The 24,570-nt window shown below is 36.7% G+C and overlaps 1 protein-coding gene across 1 annotated transcript; it reads left to right on the top strand.

Moving 5' to 3' along the window:
- The first annotated feature begins 2,903 nt into the window (after positions 1–2,903).
- On the top strand, positions 2,904–23,885 carry doc2a (double C2-like domains, alpha). Its single transcript, XM_042720554.1, has 10 exons — positions 2,904–3,231; positions 4,407–4,486; positions 4,674–4,748; positions 5,956–6,065; positions 6,869–6,995; positions 8,534–8,593; positions 16,395–16,579; positions 17,365–17,446; positions 18,552–18,648; positions 21,338–23,885. The coding sequence occupies exons 1-10, from the start codon at positions 2,904–2,906 to the stop codon at positions 21,472–21,474; spliced, it is 1,281 nt and encodes a 426-aa protein (XP_042576488.1). The 3' UTR covers positions 21,475–23,885.
- The last annotated feature ends 685 nt before the right edge of the window (positions 23,886–24,570 follow it).

Raw genomic sequence — 24,570 nt, 5'->3', positions numbered from 1 at the left:
CCATGGTACCACCACAGTCCAAAATTATCCTCCCTGATTGAAATTCTTCATTATTTCTGCTGGGATTAGCTGCAAAGGCCCTGAAACATTCTCAGGGGAGCTTTATTTGCATATGAAATGTGCCCCTCAGAAACAAGACGTTTTGGCTAGAACCACAAATAAGTCAAAAGTGCATTCTCTCTGTATCTTATCAAATTACACACTCATTTTCTCTAAACCCATTTCCCATCCTCTCCTCGTTCCAGCTCAGTAACTGTTAAAACTAATGTTTTGAAGTTGACATACCTTAAATGCCGCACTGTTTTGCAGCTTGGCTCACGTTGAGGGGCGAGAAAATGAAGTTGACATACCTTAAATGCCGCACTGTTTTGCAGCTTGGCTCACGTTGAGGGGCGAGAAGAGGAGGTCGGAATTGAAAGTGTGCTGTGGCACACAGGTCCGGCATCCCAGAAACAGTTTTGACAACCCAGGTCAATTCATCTCAGTCTCTACACTCTAAAAAAATGCTGGGTTAAATACAACCCAGCACTGGGTAAAATATAGACAAACCCAGCAATGTGTTGTATTGACCCAGCAGTTGGGTTACTGCACAGAAGGTTGGGTTAAATATTCAACCCAACTGCTGGTTGAAAATAACCCAATTGCTGGGTTTGTCCATATTTTATCCAAAAAAACAACAGCACCCAGCATTTTTTTAGAGTGTAGAGGTATTACAGATCAAATGCATAGCTGACAGTCTGTCAAAACAAACAACAGCAAACAAGGCTGTTTAGAGGACAAGTCTCTGGAACAAGGTCTTTAATTTAGAAAGGAAACCACAAAGGCTTAACAGCGGTTCCAATTTACATTGAATACGACCAAGGAAGCCTTCAGGGAAGAGGAAATCGGCCAAGCACTGCTTCTTGCTTGAAGCATAGATTTTTGCTCACGACTTCTAAATAAATCAGAGCAGGGCTTAGGTGGCGAGTTCTTAAAGCTAGAGCTCAGCACAAACTTCTTAAGCCGCAGCATCCAAACGCCCACTCTCCTCCAAAACTGAACCTCCAGTCACACTCTTTCCTCACTGCTTTGTACCTACTCATGCTCACAGCCTCTAGCCTATTGCTCTTGTTCTGTAGTTTGCAACAAGGTTGTAATTCTTGTGTTTATTTGTGTATATGTATAAAACTTTTCAAGTAGAGCTCAACAAAGAGACCTTTGGTTCTGGTTTCTAACATAGGACTCTAGATCCAGTAAATATCTGTAGCTCCTGTATGGTACATTTCCTTGATCTCTCAAGAAAAGTTCTTTAGTTCAAACTCAATGGCCTTAACATACAGTACAGTGGAGAATGTTGGACTAAATCAATTTCTGTGAATGTAAGTGCCCTAAAGATCTGCATAGTGAGTTTCTGCTGTGCTGTGGTGATCTACATGAACATCTATTACCACGAAACTGCTTTGAATTTGCTGTTGAACTATATGTTAAGTGTGGGAAGTTTGATGGCCTTGAGCAAGGCACTTAAGCTATGTTCAGACAATGTGAATATAAAAATCACATTAAAAAAAATCAAAAAAAAAAAAAAGAAAAAACGATGTTTCAATGTGCCTATGTACAAATCCAAAAAAAATAGGACAAAAACACACCAATATCAAATCAAAACAGCACAAAAAAACCCTCAACACCAACACAAAAAATAAATAAAAAACCCACCACCAAATTATCAGGTCCGGGGACGATGAACTCAAATTTGGATATATAATCAAAGACAGCATTAAAAAAACCCTTCAAAGTACGAATCCTGTTTCATGATTAAAGGAGTAGTTCACTTAAGTTCCAGAATATATTTTGAAAACACATTACTCACCCCCAAAGAAAAAAAAAATGTCATCCAGGATGTTCATGTCTTTATTTCTTTAGGCAAAAAGAAATGAAGGTTTTTGAGAAAAAGATTCTGGGATGTTTCTCCATATAGTGGACTTCAATGGGGTTTTGCATTTAAAATGAATTTGGATATATAATCAAAAGAGGCGTTGCACTTGGGGTTTTGCATTTGGATATATGATTAAAGACTATACTTTTTGTCAAGGTTTAATTTTTTTGTTTAACATGTTGTTAAATCTTTTGGTTCTACTAGCAGGTAAACTTTCTCAAAAAATCTTCTACCACCAGGTAAACATTCAAAAAAAATGCGAGGGTAGTCAGTGGAGATACAGCGAGGTGTTAGAACTCGTAAGTATGCGTTTTAGACACCATCTTTGGGTCACTTTTTGGTTAATAATCTGTTTAAATGATGGAAGCTGAAACTGCTGCGAGGGATAGTCAGTGATTCAACCTTTTTATGATCAAAACAGAGGGAAAACTATAGTAGGAAAACATCCCCCTAACACATCAGAAAAAAAATCAAAAAATAAAAGTGCATACAAGCAAAACTTGAGGGAAAACTATAGTAGGAAAACATCCCCCTTATTGTGTGTGCACAAATTCACTAGCTTCCATAGCACATGCCAACATTAAAAATTGTTCAATTAACATACATCTAATTTCATTTACTCACCGTCATATTGTGCCAAACCTGTACGTCTGACTTCCTTCTGTAGAACACAATTAGTAGTTTTTAGACTGGTTTTTTGTAACATACATCTAATTTTTTACATTTTGGTACTCTTTCACCGTCATATTGTGCCAAATGGACAGAAAGCTGCGAGGGTACGTCTGCGACTTTTTAGAACTTCTGTAGAACACAATTTATTTATTTATCTATATTATTTTAAATCTGTTTTATTTTTGCCCATTCAATGAAAGTCACTGGGATCCACTTGAAATTGTTTTATTGAATTATCGACATCTAATTTCATTTACTAATATAAGTGTCAAAAACACACATTTATCTATTTCTAATCTGCTTTATTTTTGCCCATCTGATGACGGTGCGTAAGGGAAAAAAAATAAGTGTCAAAATCACCATCTCCATCCAGGAACACATGGCCATAGACGTCTGTCCCGGCCCCATACGACCAATTAGACAGATCTCTGCCTATTTCCCTCGACTCTCCCCGACTGCTGAGCCTATCTCTCCTAACCCTGCTTCTCCATTGGCTCTCAGCCCGGAGGTTGGGGCCTCTGGAGGAACGAGCAGAAGTCTCTTGTCCCCCCTGCAGGCCGGGGCCAGAGGAGGGGGTGGGACTCTGTCAGCAGCAAGCAGCATTGAGACATCGGTGGACATCTGCAGTTCAGACAGCGATGACAGTAGTAAGTTATGACATATTGTGTGCTTTAACTACCTACAAGATCACACGCACCATCCGAGGGAAACTCTTTAGTCACACATCAACACACAACTGTAACTGTAAGGTATATCATGAAAGTATAATCAGGTTACATAAGTTACTGCGCCCTCTTAGCTAGTGAGTCACATGTGAGTGCATCATGCGAGTTTTGAGAGACTGATGAGTAAAGGGGCAGAGATTGGACACAGTCGTGATATGATGACACCCTCTGCAGCATCTTTAAAAAAAACATGAATTCATATAACAAATAATACTAATGAAATATACAATATACACAATAAAAATAGATAAGATTTAAACAATAAATGCATTTTGACGCTCTTTAATTTGATGAAACAGATTACTTTAATGTATAACTTTTTAAGTAATTGCCGTGGAAATCAACCGTGGAAACTAAAGACCTTAACAAAACAATACAGTATGTCTCCTGACAGTACATTAGGGAAGTAATTCACTGTCCAATTCTGATTGTTATTTAGGACTTTAGATAAAAACAAATCGTAAAACCATAAATATACTATATTTACAATAAAACTATATTTTAAATGATAATTTTACCTGTTATCTGTAGAGTGTGTTTAAATAAATCTCCAAGTTATGCCAGAAAATGCTGTCAAAAAAATACCTGAAAAGGAATCTTAAGAGGCTTTGTTCTCAAAAAACAAGTTAGGTTTGGACTTTCCTTTTTTAGTTCATAGTTAGGTGTAGAATGTAATATTATTAGGTATTTTATTGTTTTAAATATATTATCCATATGGTAATGTCCACAAATGAACATCCTACCTGGTATATGCCTTGAAGAAATGCATAGCTATTGAACATAGCAAATTATTTTGTTTGTCATATCACCTTATTTAAACTGTTGTTGTTGTTGTTTTTCCTTAGACTGCCTGGCAAATAATTAAATGTGAATTATTTTGCTAGTAATTGTGCAATATTAAGCCTATGCTTTGCATTGGCAAAAAAAATTGTACAGGCTTAATATTGCAATTTGCAATGTTGCTATCCATCTTACCAACTGTCAGACATGCATGCCTTATAATTGTACTGCATAATGGATTGTTTAATCTGCTTTCTGTCAGGTTTTACAGTATAGATGTAATTAACATTTATACTATCATTCATATTATTGTGTAGCTGCACTGGGGACGTTAGAATTTGAACTGAGGTATGAGAGAGCAACCAGTTCCCTCCACTGTACCCTCATCAGAGCCAAGGTAACGTCTGCCTCACACCTCTGCAGTTCACTACACACTCACACCTATTCATGACTCATACTCCAAAACCTGCAGGTGATTTACCCTTTAGCAGTTTGTTTCACTTCAACAGAGCTCCATACTGTTGTTTCTTTATATTTTTTATGCAGCATATCTTGTCTAATAAATTGTTTGTTTTTTGGTGCAGGGTTTGAAACCTATGGATTTTAATGGCTTGGCAGACCCTTATGTCAAACTTCATCTTCTACCAGGAGCATGTAAGGTGGGCAAGTCCTGTTTGGAGCAATTAAATTGTAATTGTTGTTTCATCCAAAAACAAACAAAAACATGACCTTTGACCTATATGACCTAAAAGTGTCCTCTTTATACATTATATGGCCAAAAAATACATGGATGCCGAAAAAAAAAAAACCATTCCTATATATGTGCATGTTGAACATTTACTCGCAAAACTATGGGAATTAATAGAGAGATGATCTTGGGATGGGATGCTGGGATTTGCTCTCATTCAGACACAAGAGCATCAGAGAGGCATTGATGTTGGGTGATGGGGCCTGACTGATAGTATGCGTTCCAATTCATCCCAGTAGAGCTCATTGGGAGCCTGGTCTGGCCTTTGTGCCTGTCACGTTTTTCTACACCATTTCATTATAGATCTTGCTTTGTGCACAGTATTATCATGCTGGAACAGAAAAGCACGCTCCCCAAACTGTCCCAGAAATCGCCTTCAGTGGCATTAAGGAGTCTAGCCAAAAACATAAATTAGACCTTAAAATAAAAACAACGAATCATGACAAAGTGATGACACAATAAATAAAAAAAAAAAAAAAATGAAGAAACGTGACAAAGCGATTAGATGCTAAGTACCTCTGAAATATCTACTACTTTTATATCAGAAACAACTACTGCTCAAAATGTTTTATAGCATATATATATATATATATATATATATATATATATATATATATATATATATATATATATATATATATATATATATATAATACTAAAACCATTCAAAAGTTTGGGGCAAGTAAGATTTTTAACTGTGTTTGAAAGAAGTATCTTATGCTCAACAAGGCTGCATTTATTTGATTTAGTGGCACATGATCCTTTAGAAATAATCCTGATATTCTGATTTAGTGCTAAAGAATTATATTTTTCATTATGAATGTTGATTCATCCCTTAATATTTTTATTAAACCATGATATTTGATGAATAGAACACCATTATTTGAAAGAACTTATAATTTTTTTTACTTTTGATCAATTGAATGCATCCCTACTGAATAAAAAGTATGATAAAAAAGTGAAATCCTATTGATCCCATATTTAGTGTGTGTGTGTGTGTGTGTGTGTGTGTGTGTGTGTGTGTGTGTGTGTGTGTGTGTGTGTTAGAGGATTAAGATATTAAGATATAATCTTCACTCGTTATTTATTCATTTATTCTAAGTGTTTTATACCCACAGGCTAATAAACTGAAAACCAAAACTGTACGTAATTCTCTAAATCCTGTTTGGAATGAGACTCTCACTTACATTGGCATCACAGAGGAGGACATGCTCAGGAAGACTCTGAGGTTAGTGAAGACATCTGTGGATTCTTGAATATCTCTTTATGGGTGACTCCAAGTGGGCTGTGAATCTATTCTGGATATTTCTTTAATATTCTCCTCTTGGAGAGCAGTGATTTGACAGTAGCCTGCAAATCTTGCTTCGACAGTAGTGTAGGTGTGTGACAGAGAGTGTGCCTGCTTAACAGACCTTCCTGTCACTTATGAACCTTCAGGATTGATCAAGTTTCTGGGTACATTTACTGTTGTGCACACCTTGGAAAGTCGGCATATATTTAGGCTGAATATTATTGCAGTGCTGAAAGGCACTCTTCAGCCCCATCATCTCCAAGGTGGAGTGACTGCTGTAGCACTCGGGTTTATCCTCCGATTATCTAGAAAATTACCTGTGTGCTCGTGATATAAATGAACAGTGTCCCCTGGCAACCTGGGAGTAGGACTGCTGGTGTTTTCAAACTTGCCCTTTTTTTCAATGGCGGGGTGACAGTAGTCAGAGAAAAGTCATTTAGCCGTTTATCTCCAAGGGAGAGTACAGGAGCAGAGGAGGGAGCCGAACACGCAAGCAAACCTTTGAAAAAAGAGCAGGCGCTTACTTCCGACAGAAATATCATCCTAATCCCATTCATAAATATATACATTTCTGTCTGAGCCATTTCCAGCTCTTGCTGCTCTGCGGAAGATATTTTTATTGCATTTTATCACTTTCGCCCATACTACATTTACAACTTTCATGTTTATCTTTGCCCTCCTTCCAGTATATTAATTGAATAACTCTCTCACTTTCTTTTTTATGTTGGTGTTTTTCTCAGGTTATCGGTGTGCGATGAGGATAAACTGACTCACAATGAGTTTATTGGAGAGTCTCGTGTGGCCCTGCGACGTGTGAAACCAGACCAGACGAAACGTTTCTACACCTGTTTAGAACATCCACCACCTGTAAGACACGAGTACCTGACGTTAATGCACATCATTGTGATGAATTAATATAAGCTTGTTCTAGCTAATCTTCACCAGTTAATGCTCTAGATAGACAGACAGACAGACAGACAGACAGATAGACAGACAGACAGATAGACACAGACACACATATAGACAGACAGACAGACAGACAGACAGACAGATAGATACTTAGACAGACAGACAGACAGACATACATATAAATAGATAGAGAGATAGATAGATAGATAGATGTGTTTGTATTGATGTTAATTTTTTTAAAATGTATAATATTATTATTTTTTCATTTCAAATAAAACTAGCTAAGTTGCATGGACAAAATATGATAGTATAAGTTGCATGTATATTGAACAATTATTAATTAAACCTTATACATGGAGATCTATCTTTTATCAAAGCTACTTTTATCAATTTTGCAGTTTGGGCACGACCTAAATGCTGCGCTGTACACTTAGCTAAAAATAAAATGCATTCCAGGTTGCTGTTGGTTAATTTAGAATTGATGGATGAACTTGCACCTCGACTCGACATGTTTATTAAGTAACATGTCAATTGTGATAAGACCTTCCCGAGTTGTGAACACCGGCATATTTATTGTTTACTTAAATCAGTTTAAGGAAGTCACAGCTATTGTGAGATTAGAAAAGGAGCTTGATTTGGTTATTGGCTCATAGGGGCATTTCCTCTGAGGAGGCAAGGGCCTCGTCAAAAAAAGTGGATGAGAAAATAATTCACTGTACAAAAATAAAACAACACAAATAATGTGAAATAGACATTAAAATAATTCAACAGTTTTTTTCTGAAGTGACAGTGAAAATCAGTAAGGAAAAGACAAATGATAAAAGGCAGTGCCTCCTTTGTGCTGTGATTGGTCTATTGTACTGTTCACACGATAAATCCCTCCTCTCATTTTTGCATGCCTTCCGCATCCGCAAAATAGTCTGAATTAAAATAAAATAGTGTTAACAGAAAAATTAATTAAAAATAAGTAAACAATAAGTTGTTTACCCAGTTGTGGTGCGTCAAAATCAAACCTGAAATGACTTGAAAGCACAACCTGTTAGGTTTTTGTTGAGCAATTAATTAAAGATACATCTTCATGTGTCTGTGACCATCATGACACCTGCAATGTTTACCGAACTTTGATGACTGATGATCTAAAAATAGGTTGGAATAAATGTAAAGATGCTTTAAAAGCACTAACTTGTTGATAAATATAGTACATACATCATTTTAAAGAACACAACATTAATTATTTTGTTAAACCTGAAAAATGTGTCAATATTATGTGTAACTGGAAGATGAATTTACATAATAAAAAACAGTGATCAGAACAGCATGTTTCTTAATGATATTCAATCAGCTCTTATCTGCTGTTGTATGAACTGAACAAGGCAATTTGAGAGTCACATCTGTTATCAATGTAAAACACTCACTGTATGAATGTAGCCAGTGCCAAATACACACAGAGGCACTGCTCACTTCATCTCTGTCTCCTTTCTCTCTGTATCTGCCAGCTTCCCTCTCCTACAGCCATGGGAGCAGCACTGCGAGGGATGTCCTGTTACCTACGAGAGGTACTCTACCCCAAACCCACCTGTTTTTACTCTGCCTCTCTCCCAGCAGAAAAGACAATTAACAAAACACTGACATTTCCGGATGCAAGTTAGCAATGACGTTTTAAATATTGCAAACTGATAATTGCCTGCTGATTATTGCTCTCTCACTCAAATCTTTTCACATTGGGATCTAACCTCATTTGCATTTCAATAAGAACATTGAGCACATTATGATAAGTGGGACGGAAGAAATCGATTAGCATTTTCATTACCATTCAAAATTGTTCTCAACATGCTAGGCGCCCCACGATGAGAAATACCGGAAAATAAAAAGGACACAAGGAGGATTACGAGTGGAGGATGGGGTCGGCTAAGGAAAGGGCAGACGTGTGGATGTACTATTTGTGCATTTCCGTGTTTAAAGCAAATCCCTGCTCTGTCTGTCAACAAGAACAAATGTGGCATCCATAAATGACGGATAAGATTAGCCGAACGGCATTGTGGCCTCCAGAGAGATGAGATACAATTTGTTCTATTTAACTTGGTGTTGTACAGCACTTACATTGCCAATGCCTAGTGTTGACAATTTCGTGACAGACGCCGCGGAAATGTGAGGCAGAGAGAGAGAGAGAATTCAGATCCATTTCTTTTGATTTAACCAGAGACGTAGAAACACTCTGGAAACTGGGGGAACACATTATAGAGATTATCAGCCTGGCTCATGAATATTAATTAGGTGACATAACAGTACTGAAAAGCACGTAAATGGACACTAGCCACATTACAGACTGTGATGGCGCGTTCATTCGTTTGATTATTGCTTAAAACGCATATTTTGCATTCATCACTCTCTCTGTTTCTCATTTCTTTCATTAATAAACCAATAAATGGTCCATTTGAAAGGACAAAGGCGGCAGAACATTTTGCCGCCCACCTGAAAGCAATAGAGATTTCTGGAGACCAGAATAATAACATTTTCAAAGGAAGTGGAGAGATTATGTGGGGAGAAAAAGACAGGAGAAAGCCACAGACAGCACAGACAGGGAAGATGAAGAAAACGGAGCGAGAGGTTACGGGGTTATGAATGGACAGAGGGTGCCGGATGAGTGACAGACAACACATTCACAGGTCTCTGGAGGAAGAGAACTAGAACTGACAGGGGAAAACTGCTGAACTGCTTCGAGGGATCACAGAGACAGTGATGGTTCAGGGGGTGGTTCGAAATGAGATTATGTTAAAGGCACAGCTCACCCAAAAATGACATCATTTTACAGCAAATACATTAATTTACGCACCCTCGTGACATTCCAAACCGGACTTTCTGTCTTCTGTAGGGTACAAAAGGGGATGTCAGGCAAGGATTTAATGCAGGTGAAATCATCTGAAACCATTCAATAACTTAGTTTAAGGAACAAACTGAAACTTGTGTCATTATTCTTGAAAATCTTCTGCATAACAGGCCCTGGCCTTGTGAAAAGTAGTGCACTGTAGCATAATTTTAAAAAGAGTACTTATTATGAAATTAATAAACTTAACAATACTTGGGGGTGATCTTACGGTAATGTTTTCAGGCCACTTAATTGCATGATAATTGCAATTAAATGAAAATGTATTACAGTTGAAATTATATTAAATGCTATTAGATGAGCTTTAGAGTGCTTTTTTGACTGACTTAAGTAGGTCCTTAAGTATATTAATTTCATAATTACTTCTATTGTCTTTAAAATATAAAGTACACTGCTGAATGTACTGAAAATGTATAGTATCTAAAATATACTTTAATGTAACTTCTATTGAAACTTGTGTGTCATGTATTTAAAAATATTTGTAATTCCACAAAAGTTTCAATGTGGAACATTTTAAATACAGTATATTTACTACAAATGTATTATTCAATTAACACACAACAGTTAAAATTATAATCAAGTACTTTACATTTGATTTAGTTTGTTAGTTAGCATATCAAAATAAGTTCTTAAAATTGTGACACAGATTATTAAACCATTACATTAAATACAACACAAACACAAAAAAATACAAAAATAAAAATAACAAAAATATAATCTTAAACATAATCCTAAACATTCTCCTAAATTGTTTCCTCGAGTTTTATAGAAAAAAGAGAAGCTTTGACATTCTGCTAAATTGTTTCCTCGAGTTTTATAGAAAAAATACATCATACAGGTTTGGAAAATCATGAAGAAAAATATGACAACAGTCTTTTCATTTATAGACAAGTGTTCCTTTAAAAAAAGAAGAGTTGAATACAACTAAGAGTTGGAAATATAAACAGAAGTAAAAAGTTGGAGGAAGAATACGAAGAACATGCCCCAAAGGCAAAGCAGTCACTATGTTTATTTAAAGCTTTTGATTTGGTGTCATGACTGGCATACATACAGATTCTGGTGGAGGCTGGTGACTGGTGCCACGCCATCTGTCTGCTAATCACTCAAATCTGAATATGAAAGCTGTGCTAGCACTGATACTGTATGTGTGTGCGTGTTCCCAGCCTCATTGCGCACCTGTTTACCTGCTGGATACACCCCTCATTATCATTAGTGAGTCTGCATGAAGGGGGTCATTAGTTTGAAACCTCATGGAGCACAGCAGCCAAAAGACCGAGCAATTCAAGCTACAACATTTAAACCATGCTTAACTAATTTATCCCATTCAGAAATGCCATTGGCATTTTAATTAGTCGCAGAAACGTGTGCTGCCAGTGGAAAGCCGCTGTTATGTCCCCATCTGCTTCTTTGTGGCTAATTTGTAAAATAAAGATTTTCAAGCAAAAACCCCAAATGTTATTATATGATGTTTGCATTTTATTGGATTTATTGAGCTACAATAGATTTGATTATACTCAAGGGCGTAGAATTCAGTAGGGATGCTAGAGACATGTCCCTCTATCTAGAGATATCCAGTGACTACTGAATTGTCCCAAGCAATAATTTTCTTGTTCCACAAGTTTTATTATTACACAGACATTAACTCTAGCAAGAGCCTCAGACCAGAGCTCTTCAGAAAAGCTGAGCTCTAACAATTTTCCCATGTTGACTTCAAACATAAGAGAGATGAAGATTTAGATGAAAGCAACAAGAGATAGCTAGAAGAGATAAAGTTACCATCTAGGGTTGACAGTAAACTCTCAAGCAGGGATTTTTCTGTGATCAAAAGTGTGATCAATCTTAGATTGATTTAGGTCATAAAGGAAAATTTTTCCTTCTTTAGCTTTAATTTAACGTTGTAAACCTAAATGTCCAAAGCAAACTGTTGCTGAAGACAACACTGAAATAAGATGTGCATCACTACAGTTAGAGTCCCGAGCATGTTTTCTGTCAGAATAATCATTGGTCCAAATTATTTATAATATTACAATAAAGTGAGGTCTGCGCAATTAAGAAGCCCCCTGTTATTGAGCGCTATTAATCAGTCTCTGTTAAACTGACTCTTTGTCATCATTAGTTACTCTTAACTTATTTGAATTGATTGACTGAAGTTAATATTAAAAACCTTAATGTCGTAACCTGAAAAACATATTTTTTAGTTATGAATGCATGTTTAGATATTCTATCATGAAGTGTATAAAGCTAAATTGTAATGTTGCAGCTTTACAAAATCAAATCTGTAGTTATGTAACATACTGGCATAAAAACTGTCTTTGTCAGTTATGAGTGTGTTGGCTACCATAAATAAACTTGTTACATGACGTGAAATTGTGGTCAGAGGTCAACTGTAAAAGCAAAAATGGGTGGGGGCTGCTTTTATGTCTCCAACAATGTTAAAATCAAACCTACGCCCTTAATTATACTGAAACATCTTTATCATACCTAACATTTCATATTTATGCAAATAGTGGAAACGAAATCCATTCTTCTCCCCTCAAGTATGCATTTTTATCTTAACAATCCATATTTATGTGCCTTCCTGCAAACGTACAAATACATGAGTGGGAAACCGCAACAATTGCAGCGGACCGTAAGTGGCGGTTCTTAGTGTAGTTGACCTCATGAGGCAGGGAATTATATGTGCGGCTATTTTGTCTGTCTCCTGAGCATTAGACAGCTGGGCTGCTCTCCTCGCTGTTTGCATTATGAGATGTCTGTTTATAACGCAGGGGTCGCCCCTCTGTCTGCCCACTATCTGTGTGTGTCTCCTCACTGTTAAATTAATGAAGGTCTGGCAATGCAACTTTCACTCACTGCAGCTCTGTCTCGCTCACACACACACACACACAATCTGTATCTGTCCCCACACAATTACATTAATGAAACATCACACTTGCCAGCAAACAGGTTTGGCTTGGCATGCTTCTCACTAATGGGCAAACTCACCCGCAACCCCGGCACACAGACACACACTCACACACACACAAACAATGTGGTAGACAGACTGTAAGGGGAATTTCAAAGTGCAAGGTAAAGACCCAGAAATAACAAGGCTCTTTTTAGGGAGAGAGACACTGTGATGATTACCCTATTGATCCTGTCCTTTTGCTGGTTGCTAAGGGTGCGGGTGGGAGAGAGACATAGAGAGAGAGAGAGAGAGAGAGAGAGAGAGACGGCTTAAGGCAGGAAGAGAGTATGAAAGACAGATTTCTTTGTGAAATTTCATATGCAAAGATATTACACTTTCCTCATAAATGCCTGAGAAATCATTTCCAGTGTTGTCACTGAAAATGTCGAATGTGATATCCCATTAGATTAAATATATTCCTATATGCGGTACTTCTTGAGCTCTGTAACTTTAAAAAAAATGTACTGTATATGCCTATATTTAAAGAAGTAACGCAGTGAAAGGGTCTAATAGAAAACTCACTTAACATGTATAATTACACATTGATTACTTGCACAACAGCAAGTATGGACAGGATGGAAATAAATAAGAGGTTAGTTCTTATTAGTGAGAGATTGAGAGTATTTTGTAGTATTTTGATGATATCATGCCGGTTATGACATTTTAACAGACTATATGGAATGTTTTCAGATGAAACATACTAACTGTTTCCCCAAAACAATACAGAAATTAAATAATTGGTAGTATATACGTAAGTTTGTGCTGTTGTTTTCCCCAAAAAATTATTTCACATTCAGTATAAGGCGATTATAAGGGATAAGAGATAAGACTAACAGAAAAGTAAGTTAAACTAAGGATACAAGAAAATCCAGCATGTTTCTTAAAATGATTTAAATTAGAGATAGAAAAATGAAGAAACACATAAAAAAAAAAATCTTAATAAACTGCCAGTTTTTCTTTCATTAGTGCAGACCGCACAGGGACCTGGCAAAAATAGCAGCATCTGTTCAAATCAAAGTGAATTAATTTAAAATTGAACTGTGTGTTCACTTAATTGTAATATTATGTGAAGATAAAAAGGTACTAAAATAATTTACATCTTAAAAAATTGTGAGTTTAATATATTCTCTAATATATTTGGACTTGCAGACATGAAACTGTACTTTATAACAGAAATGACACATGTGGCTATGCTCTTTATTGTGCTTCCCCTCAATCTCTGCATGTCTAAGCTTTGATCTTCCCCATTACACTCTTTTATGTCTCCTGGCCGAGACAACTAATAAAAATGAACGTGTGTAATCCGTACAGATGGATTATCGAATATTTCATGTAAATATTGTTGCTCTCGCGGTGTACGCACTGAATATTCAGAGTCACACTTGAGCATTCTCTGCATGCATTATTAATGTGCATTCAAATAAGCGTCTCTCAAGCCTTCCTAATGTGTGGTGTGTGTGTGTAAGCGTTGCACCAAATCAGACAATTATGTCTCATTAAGTCTCCATATCTCACAAAATCCTGAAGAGGCTGTGCTTAGATCTTCCCGCTTTCCCCTTTGAAAGCCACTGAAGCTGAGCTAAGCCTAAACAGACCATGAAGAGAGAATGATAAATGACTGTCTGTGTGTGGTAGAAGATGACTCTGAATCATACAAGTCATCATAGAGTATTTGCAGAAGACTACAAGAGTTTAAATAAGGATTTTCCATTTTAAGACTAGATCAAACCTTCTCTCGTATTAGAATCAATATTAGTTTTTTACTTATGGAAATTTTGCACAGGGTGTGAATGAAAAAACAACAGATTGCCATAATTTAAAAATGAGCCTACTGCATAGATGTCACATTACACTAACATCATTACATGCATAACCAACTGTTTATAATTATTCTACATGTGAACATTATCAGATTTTACCCAGAGGGAGTCCTTGTCATTGGTTCAGTTGTATTCCTTGTACAGAGTCTCCTACACAGTCACTTTTAATATAGACGATTTATTACCATGCTTGCAAGACAGCACTGTAGTGATATTCCTGGTTGGGTTTGTTCTAAACCTCTGACCTTAAGTATTAAACTTAATTTAGCATGAACCGATCTTAGGTGAGCTATTATTGTAGTTTTTTTTTTTATTATTGTTGTTTTCATTTTAAACTATTAAAAATTAAGGCTCCCTAGTTTAGTAGTAAGTGCACTATACCCCAGGCAGTCTGTCCCAGTCGTCCCATATAGCAGTCAAAATTGATCCAAAGCACCAAAATTCACCAAATTTCTACAAAATGAATTATTCATGAGGCAAATCATACCAAAATCATATCAGTCCTGTCTTAATGTACACAGTTTTTGTCCATAAATATCTTTAACATTTAAAATCACGTAAACATGCCCCAGTGTTTAGTAGATCAAGGCCCTTTCTATTGTCCAAATTTGTTTATGATATTCTGATTCTCAAGCACAATTTTGCTAGTGAGCATAGTGATACACAGCTCAAGATTAAAGTTTGAAAATCTTCCATTCATACAATGTTAAAATGTAGCCAAGAATTTTTGCATTACTGAAATGTTATGAGTCAACTTTCTTACAACTATTTGCATACAAAATTCTGATTCCATGCCCTTCTACCACACAGTGACTGTGTTGGTTCTTGTATAACCGAATGTAAACAATGAGTGATTGAGCATTTCATAAGCACATCATTTAAGGCTTAAACTTCAGCCTACCTAAAACCTCAACATTATTATTTTTTTTGCTGCCTTACAATAACTGGTATTTCTTTCTATAAAATGCTTTATATTTTAGGAAATTTAAGGGTGTGTCTCAATCTGCTCTCTAGTCCTGTAGTAAGTGCACTACCCCAGGGAGTCGGCCATTTTTATGGATTGCCCACTGTTAAAATCGCTCCAAGGCACCAAAATGCACAAAAAATCATAAAAAATGGATTTTTCACAAAACAAACCATACCAGAAGGTTACTATTCCTGATCTAATGAACAGAGTTATTCGATCCTTAAATATCTTTGCATTTAAAACCCTGTAAACATGTCGCAGGATACTGAACCATCAGTTCCCCTAATGTTTAATATTGTAGATCAACGCCAGAGCCCAAAATGTTTTCATGATATTCTGATTCATAATGAGCATAATGAGACAGCTCAAGAGTAAAGTTTGAAAATCTTCCATTGACTTAAATTGATATAATGTTCAAATGTAATCAACAGCGATGGTGAAATCAAAATATTTGCATACTTAGATGTGATTAGTCTTCTTTCAACTATTTGCATACAAAATTCGGATTGGGCTCATCTTCCATCTGTGTGTATCCATGTATAGCTGCCTTTCCACCACAGTGACTGTGTTGATTCTTGTGTAACCGAGTGTAAACAAGGCGTGATTCAGCATTTCATATGCGCATCATTTAAGCCTACCTAAAACCTCAACATTATTCTATGCAACCACTGGTATTTCCTTCAGGAAATGCTTAATCTAGTTACATTTTTGGACCTAATGTTCATTTGCTCTCTTGCAGTGGGAGAACGAACAGTTGACAAGTTTGGAAGAGAGGGGTCGCCTGTTGCTCTCCCTGCAGTTCCTGCCCCCACCTGCAGAGGGCGAAGCAGAAGGCCGGCGAGGGGGCCTGTACGTCGGAGTGCTACGCTGTGCCCATCTGGCAGCCATGGATGTCAACGGCTTCTCAGATCCCTATGTGAAAATGTGAGATTTCTGCACCAACACTGAGAAAGCACAGACATGAAGCGAAAAGACACTTGCTAGGGATCCAGGCAGAAAAAAAGTGAAAAAATAAAAAGGGCAAAAGAAAAAGAACTCCTTTCCAAAGAACCAAGGTTTGGAAGGGAGGTGACATAAACAGTTCTCAGAGGTGGAGAGCAAGTAGGAGAAACTGTAAAACCAGAGCGAGAAAAAGAAATGGATAGCAGCCTATAATAAGGCTAAAAAAAAATCTCTGTATGTCCTACGTCTTTCCTCTGATGTGTCTCTGCTTCTCACTCTCTCATTTGTGCCCCCCTCTAATCTCTCAGTATTTTTCTCACATCATGTATTAAAATAAACGCTCCCAAACAGTTCTTCCTCCCCAGGCAAAATGGCATAAGAACAGACAGGACCCCCACCCACGCTCACGTCCCTTCCAGTCACTCTCTCTCTCGCTCTCGCTCTCGCTCGCTCTTCCGTTCCTTTCACAAACACACACACATACACATTCTCTCTTTTCCTCAGGATCAAAGCCATATTCTAACTGTGTGTCTTGGGGGAGGGTGGCTGAGAGTTAACAGCAGTACATAAAGCAAATCAAATTTTTATGGAAGCCGGTGGGACGTCACTGCAAAAGCCGAAAAGCAAACAGCTTGGTACGAATGTGTCCGGAGTCCATTTCGTATGCTTGCGACGACGCTGCCGCTTGTTTTAATCTCCTGCTCTCCCACTTTCATGCTCTACCTACGGCCCTCACTTTGTTCTTCCATCTGCCTTGCTCTTTCCAGATACCTGAAGCCAGATGTGAAGAAGAAATCCAAACACAAAACGGCAGTGATTAAAAAGACCCTTAACCCAGAATTCAATGAGGTATGGATGTATTTGACAAACTGACAAACTCATTTCATTACACGTGCACCTCACAAGCGTTTTGAGTGTTAATGAGATGTCATGTCCAATATCTCTTTGCGCTGCGTCCTTGCTCACTTCACATTCCCAGAAGACCTCCACCTAAACGCATGTTTGTCTTTCATCACCATGTTGTACGTTTCTCATTTCAGTCATGTCCTCCGTTTCTCTTTTTCTCCCTCTCCTTCTTCCCGTCTGTCTCACGCTCTTTCTGTCATGTGGGTGGCATGCGATCACCAGTAAGGCTAAGTGTTGTGTTTCCATTCACTCAGAAGTAATACACACCCAGATTGGCCATATAATTACTCCTTGGATCCGACTGAAGGCTGCTCACTCCAATCTGCTTAAAAGCAGGTCTGCCCCTTGCTCCACAGGAGCCCCGCTCAGCAAAACCATGATATCATATCATATTAAAACCGTTCATGAGGGTGCTGAAAATTCCTGGGAGGAATAAGAGGCAGGAGCAACAGCACTCCTCAACGTATTATATTTTGAAAATGCTCCAATTTCTTTTTATGAACTGTGTGAACATGTGTGGGATAGGTAGAGGATAGGTAGAGTTCAGAAGAGGAAGGTCCAGTGGTTTGATCCCTGTGATCCCAGCATGATTTAACTCGGATACCCCAGAAAGCAGCCTCCATTTAAAATGTATTGCTTTCTATTGCTTTAATGTTTTTTATCCTTTATTCAAGAACATGACAGGCTTCAGTAAGTGGGTGTGAAAGCTGCAGACAAGAACATCTGTTTGACGGAACTACCAAATGGCAATTGTTTCTGGAAATTTGTTTTTGAAGCAACTTTTCACGGGGTTTAGTATTTTGATCATTCCCCAGGTAGCTTCGGAGCTGTCAGGATGATGCATATTGAGATCATTCTGTGTTTAAAAATGTCCTTTGAAATGAATGAGGGGAAATCAAAAGTGACAATGAATAAATAACATTTTGGGCTATGGCCAAAGGGTTGATCAATTGAGAACTGGAGGCATCGTCCTTCAAATTATTCTTCTGAAAATTAATGAAACTGTTGAAGTGCTGTGATGATCCACGTCATATTTTACCACCCACAGGAGTTCTTCTATGAGATCTCTCTATCCGAACTGGTCCATAAGACACTGGAGGTCACAGTATGGGACTATGATCTGGGAAGATCTAACGATTTCATAGGTGAGAGCTTGCAGTTGTTATCTGTTATAATGAGCTTTTTTTGCAACCAACTATGGGCGCATTCACAAGGAACATTTTGCGCATTCTATTCCACTTCATTTCCATGTTTCTCTTTGTAAACAGGCACTAGACAGTCATCTACGAGCTTTTTTCACCATATTGCGCCACTCAAGTTAAAATAACACACCCCGAGAAAGAGTTTTTTCCATTCTACTAACCTCAGTGTCACATTAACAGACGTGTTTGACCATTGCGTCTCTTTTAGTGTCTTGCACGAGTGCTGCATTTTTAGAATGCAGTGTCATGTTCAACTTCGAAAAATCTAAAAAATTACCCTGCTCAATTAAACGGATTATTTTTATTATATGTGCTTTTGAAGAATTATATATCGACTGTGTTCATGATACCATCATACTGAGGTGGACAAAGTACAAATACAGTACTTAAGTAAATGTACAGACAGGCTACCCTAAAATATTACTCCAGTAAAATTAAGTACTTCAAATCAATTTTACTTGGGTAAAAGTACAAAAGTACTTGATTTTTAATGTAAATGAGTATTAAAAGTAAATAAATAAATAAATACTGATTCACCAATATTACATGCAGGAAAAAAATAGGCTAAATCGTGTGCACGATTTACTAATTCGTTCCCTCGATTTGCTAAATCGTGCGCACGATTTGGCAAACGAGGGAACGCAATAGTAAATTGAGGGAACGCAATAGTAATCGTGTGCACGTTTTAGTACATTGAGGGAACGAATTAGTAAATCGTGAGCACAATTTATTTATTTTTTCTCCGTACTATCCTGCTAAAAGTACATCACTAATAACTAGGCTACTATTAAAAATTACTGATAATTCAGGTTTGTAAATAAGTGAAAATAACCAAATATTCTATATAGTAGAAATATAACAAAATAATGTGTTAGCAAATATTAACATAGACTACAATCTAAAAACAGTTGGGCAAAAACGTGTTAGTATTTTAAGAAGAACGCATTAAACATACGGGTTATACATCATTTAAAAGCTCTCAGCCAGCTAGACACACGCAATTTAATCAACATAAATTAAATCAATCAATTTATATTTATTAAATAAATGAAACTTACCCCGTTCAGATGTCAATGCACAAATATGGACGTCTACGTTTAAGCATTTCATACAGTGGGGCTTAAACAGCCTATTACAGCAGCTTTAGTTTGCCAAAAAATGAACACTCGTGACCTAAATATGATTGTTATGTACAATAATAAATGCCAAAAATTGGCATTAGCAACTTACTTTTCATGCCATCAATCGCGTGTGCACTCAAGCCCAGAGGATCTCCTGTTCTTGGCTCATTTTGAGTCAGATTTGTGAATTCTGTGAATTTTTAACTTGGTCGAATTAGTGAGTTGTGGACTCGAGAACAGATGAAATCAAATCATTTCAATTCCTGGATGTATCGTTTAGTGCGAATTGCGAACAGATTTAACAGGTTCATTGTAAGGAATCAACTCGTTCACGAATCGGACACTGCTCTCACGTCTCGTAACGATTTCTCCAGTTCAAAATGGAACAAGGAATGACAAGTTTTTATGAAATGATTTGGAATGTAGTGAAGTAAAAGTAGGCTATAAGTTTCCCAAAATAAAAATTCTCCAGTAAAGTAAATGATACTTGAAAATTATACTTAAGTGTACAATAATAAAGTAAAAAAAATTAGTTACTGTCCACCTCTTCTATCATATCATACTTTTTCTGAAGTATAGTCTATACTGTGCACAGCATGCTAATTTTCTATATGAAGGGAATACCCAGATGACTTATGCAGTTGCTAAAATATGCATTATTAAAGAGAGCACTCTGTGTGAAATACTATATCCCAGAATGCAATACACTAGATGTAATGAACAGAGCAAATAAATAAATTATTTGTCATTTTTAACATTTGTTCTTGACTTATAATTTGATAAGATTAATGTTGGCTTCAAAATGTCTTTTAAAGACATTTTTACCAAAAAATAAATAAATAAATAAATAAATATTCAGCAGAGATGCAACAATGCTAAAAATCTGGCCATTACTAATACAATTCTTTTTATTTTTATGTTATGGATTAAGGCTTTTATGCTAATGAGAAACTAATACATTTTATACTACTATACTAAAAAAAAACAAATACAATTTAAAATAATATACATCAACAAAATAATTCAATTGCACATTATATACATCTACAGTATGAAATTTAATGGTCACTGAGATTGTGATATTATTATTATTATTATTATTATTTTATTTTTTTCAAGATTAGACATGAGAGCAAAGGTAATCTTAATGTAAATATAGATTATGTAACATTAAATATCCAAAAATTAGTGGACTTATATTTAATAAATTATTTTTAAATATCTATTTAATATTAATATTATATTTTAAAAAAATCTCTTTTATCAGCTGATATATTACTGATAAGATGTGCATCCCATATGATGTGCAATATTTTCAAGCTGCCTACATTTGCTGATTTAAACATGCACAACTGTTTGATGTTAATAAGTGCATAATGTTCTGTTTCACACACAAGGTAGTATTCAGTATATACCAGCCGTAGATAGTACTTTTTCATTCTGAACAATGTCATCCATCCTTGCTCTTAAGACTTATGTATTTACACAACTCCTGTACTATTGAATGGCAGGTGGCGTGTGCCTGAGCTGTCAAGTCCAAGGAGATGCTCTTCGCCACTGGATGGACTGCTTGAGGAACAAGGGTCAAAGGGTGGAGCGCTGGCACATTCTGGCCAATGAGCTGCCTCAGACCACCTGCCATGACTGAGGAAGAATCCTGCCAGGAACGAGGAAATCAGTCATGATAGGTTAATGGATTTGATTGATATGAGGTGGACATGGAGATAATTATATGTGCTAAGTAGGGGCCAAGATGTTGGAAGTAAATTACACTCTTTGTCCTGTTTAAAAGGAGAGTGGAGGATGGGCCACCAGTTGTCTTCTGACTTGGTGTCACTCAAAGCGAGTCCCCGCCCCTTTCACCCAATTCTCTTTCGCACGCTCATTGCTGCACGTTTTCTACACATTTTGTAACGTTGAAGTGTATTTTACTCTAATGAAATCTTGTGTAGCACAATTCTCTTTTTTGATTACAATGTATATTGCAATGTTCAGTGCTTTCGTAATGCTTGCAGACACCGCATCTTTAATAATATACGGGGGTGCATGTAAACTGCCTGCCATTAATGCATCAAAGTGATAAACACATGGTACCGCCATTACAACATGGGAAGGTCCATAAAGGCTTGTCCTCTCAATGTTTCCAATCATATTTGAAACAAATACAATTTCATCAGGAGCAGGTTTCTGTGTACTGCTAACAAATAGACTATCCATTTTGTAGCATGATGCAATGTTTACATTTTTTTTTTACTTTGCACCAACTGTGTTTTCCAAGGTCTCAAATTTGGCAGTTTATAATTTCCAGTTGTTACTTTTCTTTAAAAAGGGGTTTTATGGACATGCTACAATTTGATATCGCGTACGTTAATTACTTGATATATTTTTGGAATCAAATGTTTATATGTGCCGTATACTAGGACTATCTGGAGTGCGTCTGCATGCGTCTGCGTGTGTGTCGTCTGGTTGTTTTGTACCAAAATAAGTGCTGTATTCTTGAGGGTTTGTGGTTTACATTTCTATAAGTGCTTATGTACAAATTGGAAATACATTTGAAATGCATTGCTCTTTAAGATGTGCGTCATTTCCCTGCATCCTCTTGAAGCGAGCTTAGAAACCTCTTAAGAATTACAATTCGCAATCGCTCCAGCATGCAGAACATCATGGCACACCACCAACATATAAGCACACTTCATCTGATTGATCTCATTCGCAAAGGCTTCATTCTGGGAGTGACTGTGGTGTTGTTCATGCTGTTGTGGATTTGGGGATCTTTCCACCAGTAAGCAATAAGATACTCTCTAAATGGGATTCCAAACCAAGATAATATCAGCCTTTCTTACTGTGAAAAACCACTGAACTGATTCTGTGGTTCTTCGAGATGCATCTGGTAGATTATGTGTTCAATGAGTAAATGGTAATTAGACAGCCACTTAACAGCAGACCACAGTGAGGTAAAAGTGTCAGTGTCACTGTATCTGGCCCAGGGCATTGCCGCTATCATCATGCAGCCTGGCCCTGTTCTGGGCGAATCCCCAGCAGTAAACATTTTGGATGTCTCCTTTATCTGACACAACCATTTCAAGTTTTGGAGATGAGTTTAATTAGGTGTGTTTGATTATATCATTTACTCGCACAATTGATAAAGTGTATTAGATCTTGGCAAAACTGAAAAAAGTCATTATATAAAAGTCTTTATTTATTTATTATAAAAATCTCCATGAGTTGAGTTAAGGTTGGGGGGGGTGCTGAGGAGGTGAACGAAATTAAGAAATATCTCGATTTTTAGTTGTTTGGCTTATTTTGATGCTTGATTTGGCTTGTTTTACATAATTTTAAGTCATCTGAGGCCCCCTTAAATGTTTCCTGAGGCCCTCTAGTAGGCCCTGCCCCCCTTGTTAAGAAACACTGAGCCTTAAAAACTATTATTAGGTACTTTATCTAATAAATTAAGATTATCTCTCAAGTCACAGTGATTGTAACTTTTTTTATTCACATAAAAGCATTCCTTAATCATTTAACCACCCACAAGTCATTCCAATCCTGTATGATGTTCTTTTTATGTGGAGATATTTAGCAGAATGTCGAAGCTGCTGTCATCCATATAGTGAGAGTGGATGGGGATCAGGGGATGTCAGGCTCCAAAAAACACAAACAAACACAATAAAAGTATCCTACCTATACATCTCATTTGCTATATTGTGAGCCTTTTAGTGCCATATGATTGCTTACAGTCCAAAATTTAAAGCATTCACTGAAAATTTGACCTTATCTGACCACAGAAGAAAGTCAGTCATACAGGTTCGGAACAGTATATGGGTAGGTGAATGATAAGAGAAATTCTATTAAAATTCTCAATTGAGTGAAACAAGGCCTTAAAGCAGTGGTACTCAACCAGTGTTTTCCACAAACTATTTAGACATTGTTGTAGACAGTGGGGGGCCTTGGAGTAAAAAAGGTTGAGTACAAAAAGAACACTGCCTTAAAACTTTTGTAACAGAAAAATCTAATCTGAAAACTCTGTAAAACTCTATCCATTAATCATCTACTACATGAAAAGTTTCAGCAAAAAAAAAAAAAAAAAAAAAGCCTCCAAGTGTGAACATATGTCGCCAGCTTGGTTCAATGAAAGAGATGCCACATAAATATATTTAGAAAGTAACTACACTAAATTTGAAATGAATTGAAATGAAATGCTCAACATCGCCACCTAGTGGGATTTAGTGGAAACGTTTGTTTTTTTTCCCCAAACAACTTTAGACTTAAAATTCAATACATTACAAGAGCTATAAGCATACATACTGTCCAACTTCATAGAGGGTTTGGTTAAACATTGCCTGAAATGTTCAAGTGAACTTAAAGATCTTGATCCACTTGTTCAGATATTTAAAATGACAGCCAACCAAAATAATAAACATTTCATTTCAAACTTATGACTTACTTTCTTCTGTGGAATGTAAAGGATGTTACTCTGAAGAATGTTGTTAAACAAACAGCTTCGATCCCCATTGACTTCCATCGTATGGGGAAAAAAATACAATTGAAGTCAATGGGAACAGAATTAGATTTACAGTTATTAGTTATTAGTTTTTAGAACAGATTACCAAAATACTTCAAAATAGACAATTCACAGAACAATGAGCACCATTCAGCTTTGGAGCAAATGATGACAAAACTTTTCATTCTCAGGTGAACTAGAGTTAATGTTTTTAGAAAGCTGGACTTTCATTCAAATGTGATGCTT

This window comes from Cyprinus carpio, chromosome B3 (genome assembly GCF_018340385.1).
Source record: "Cyprinus carpio isolate SPL01 chromosome B3, ASM1834038v1, whole genome shotgun sequence".
NCBI classification, from domain to species: domain Eukaryota; kingdom Metazoa; phylum Chordata; class Actinopteri; order Cypriniformes; family Cyprinidae; genus Cyprinus; species Cyprinus carpio.
Note: the sequence above shows the minus strand (reverse complement) of the source record. Positions and strands in the feature narration are given on the sequence as shown.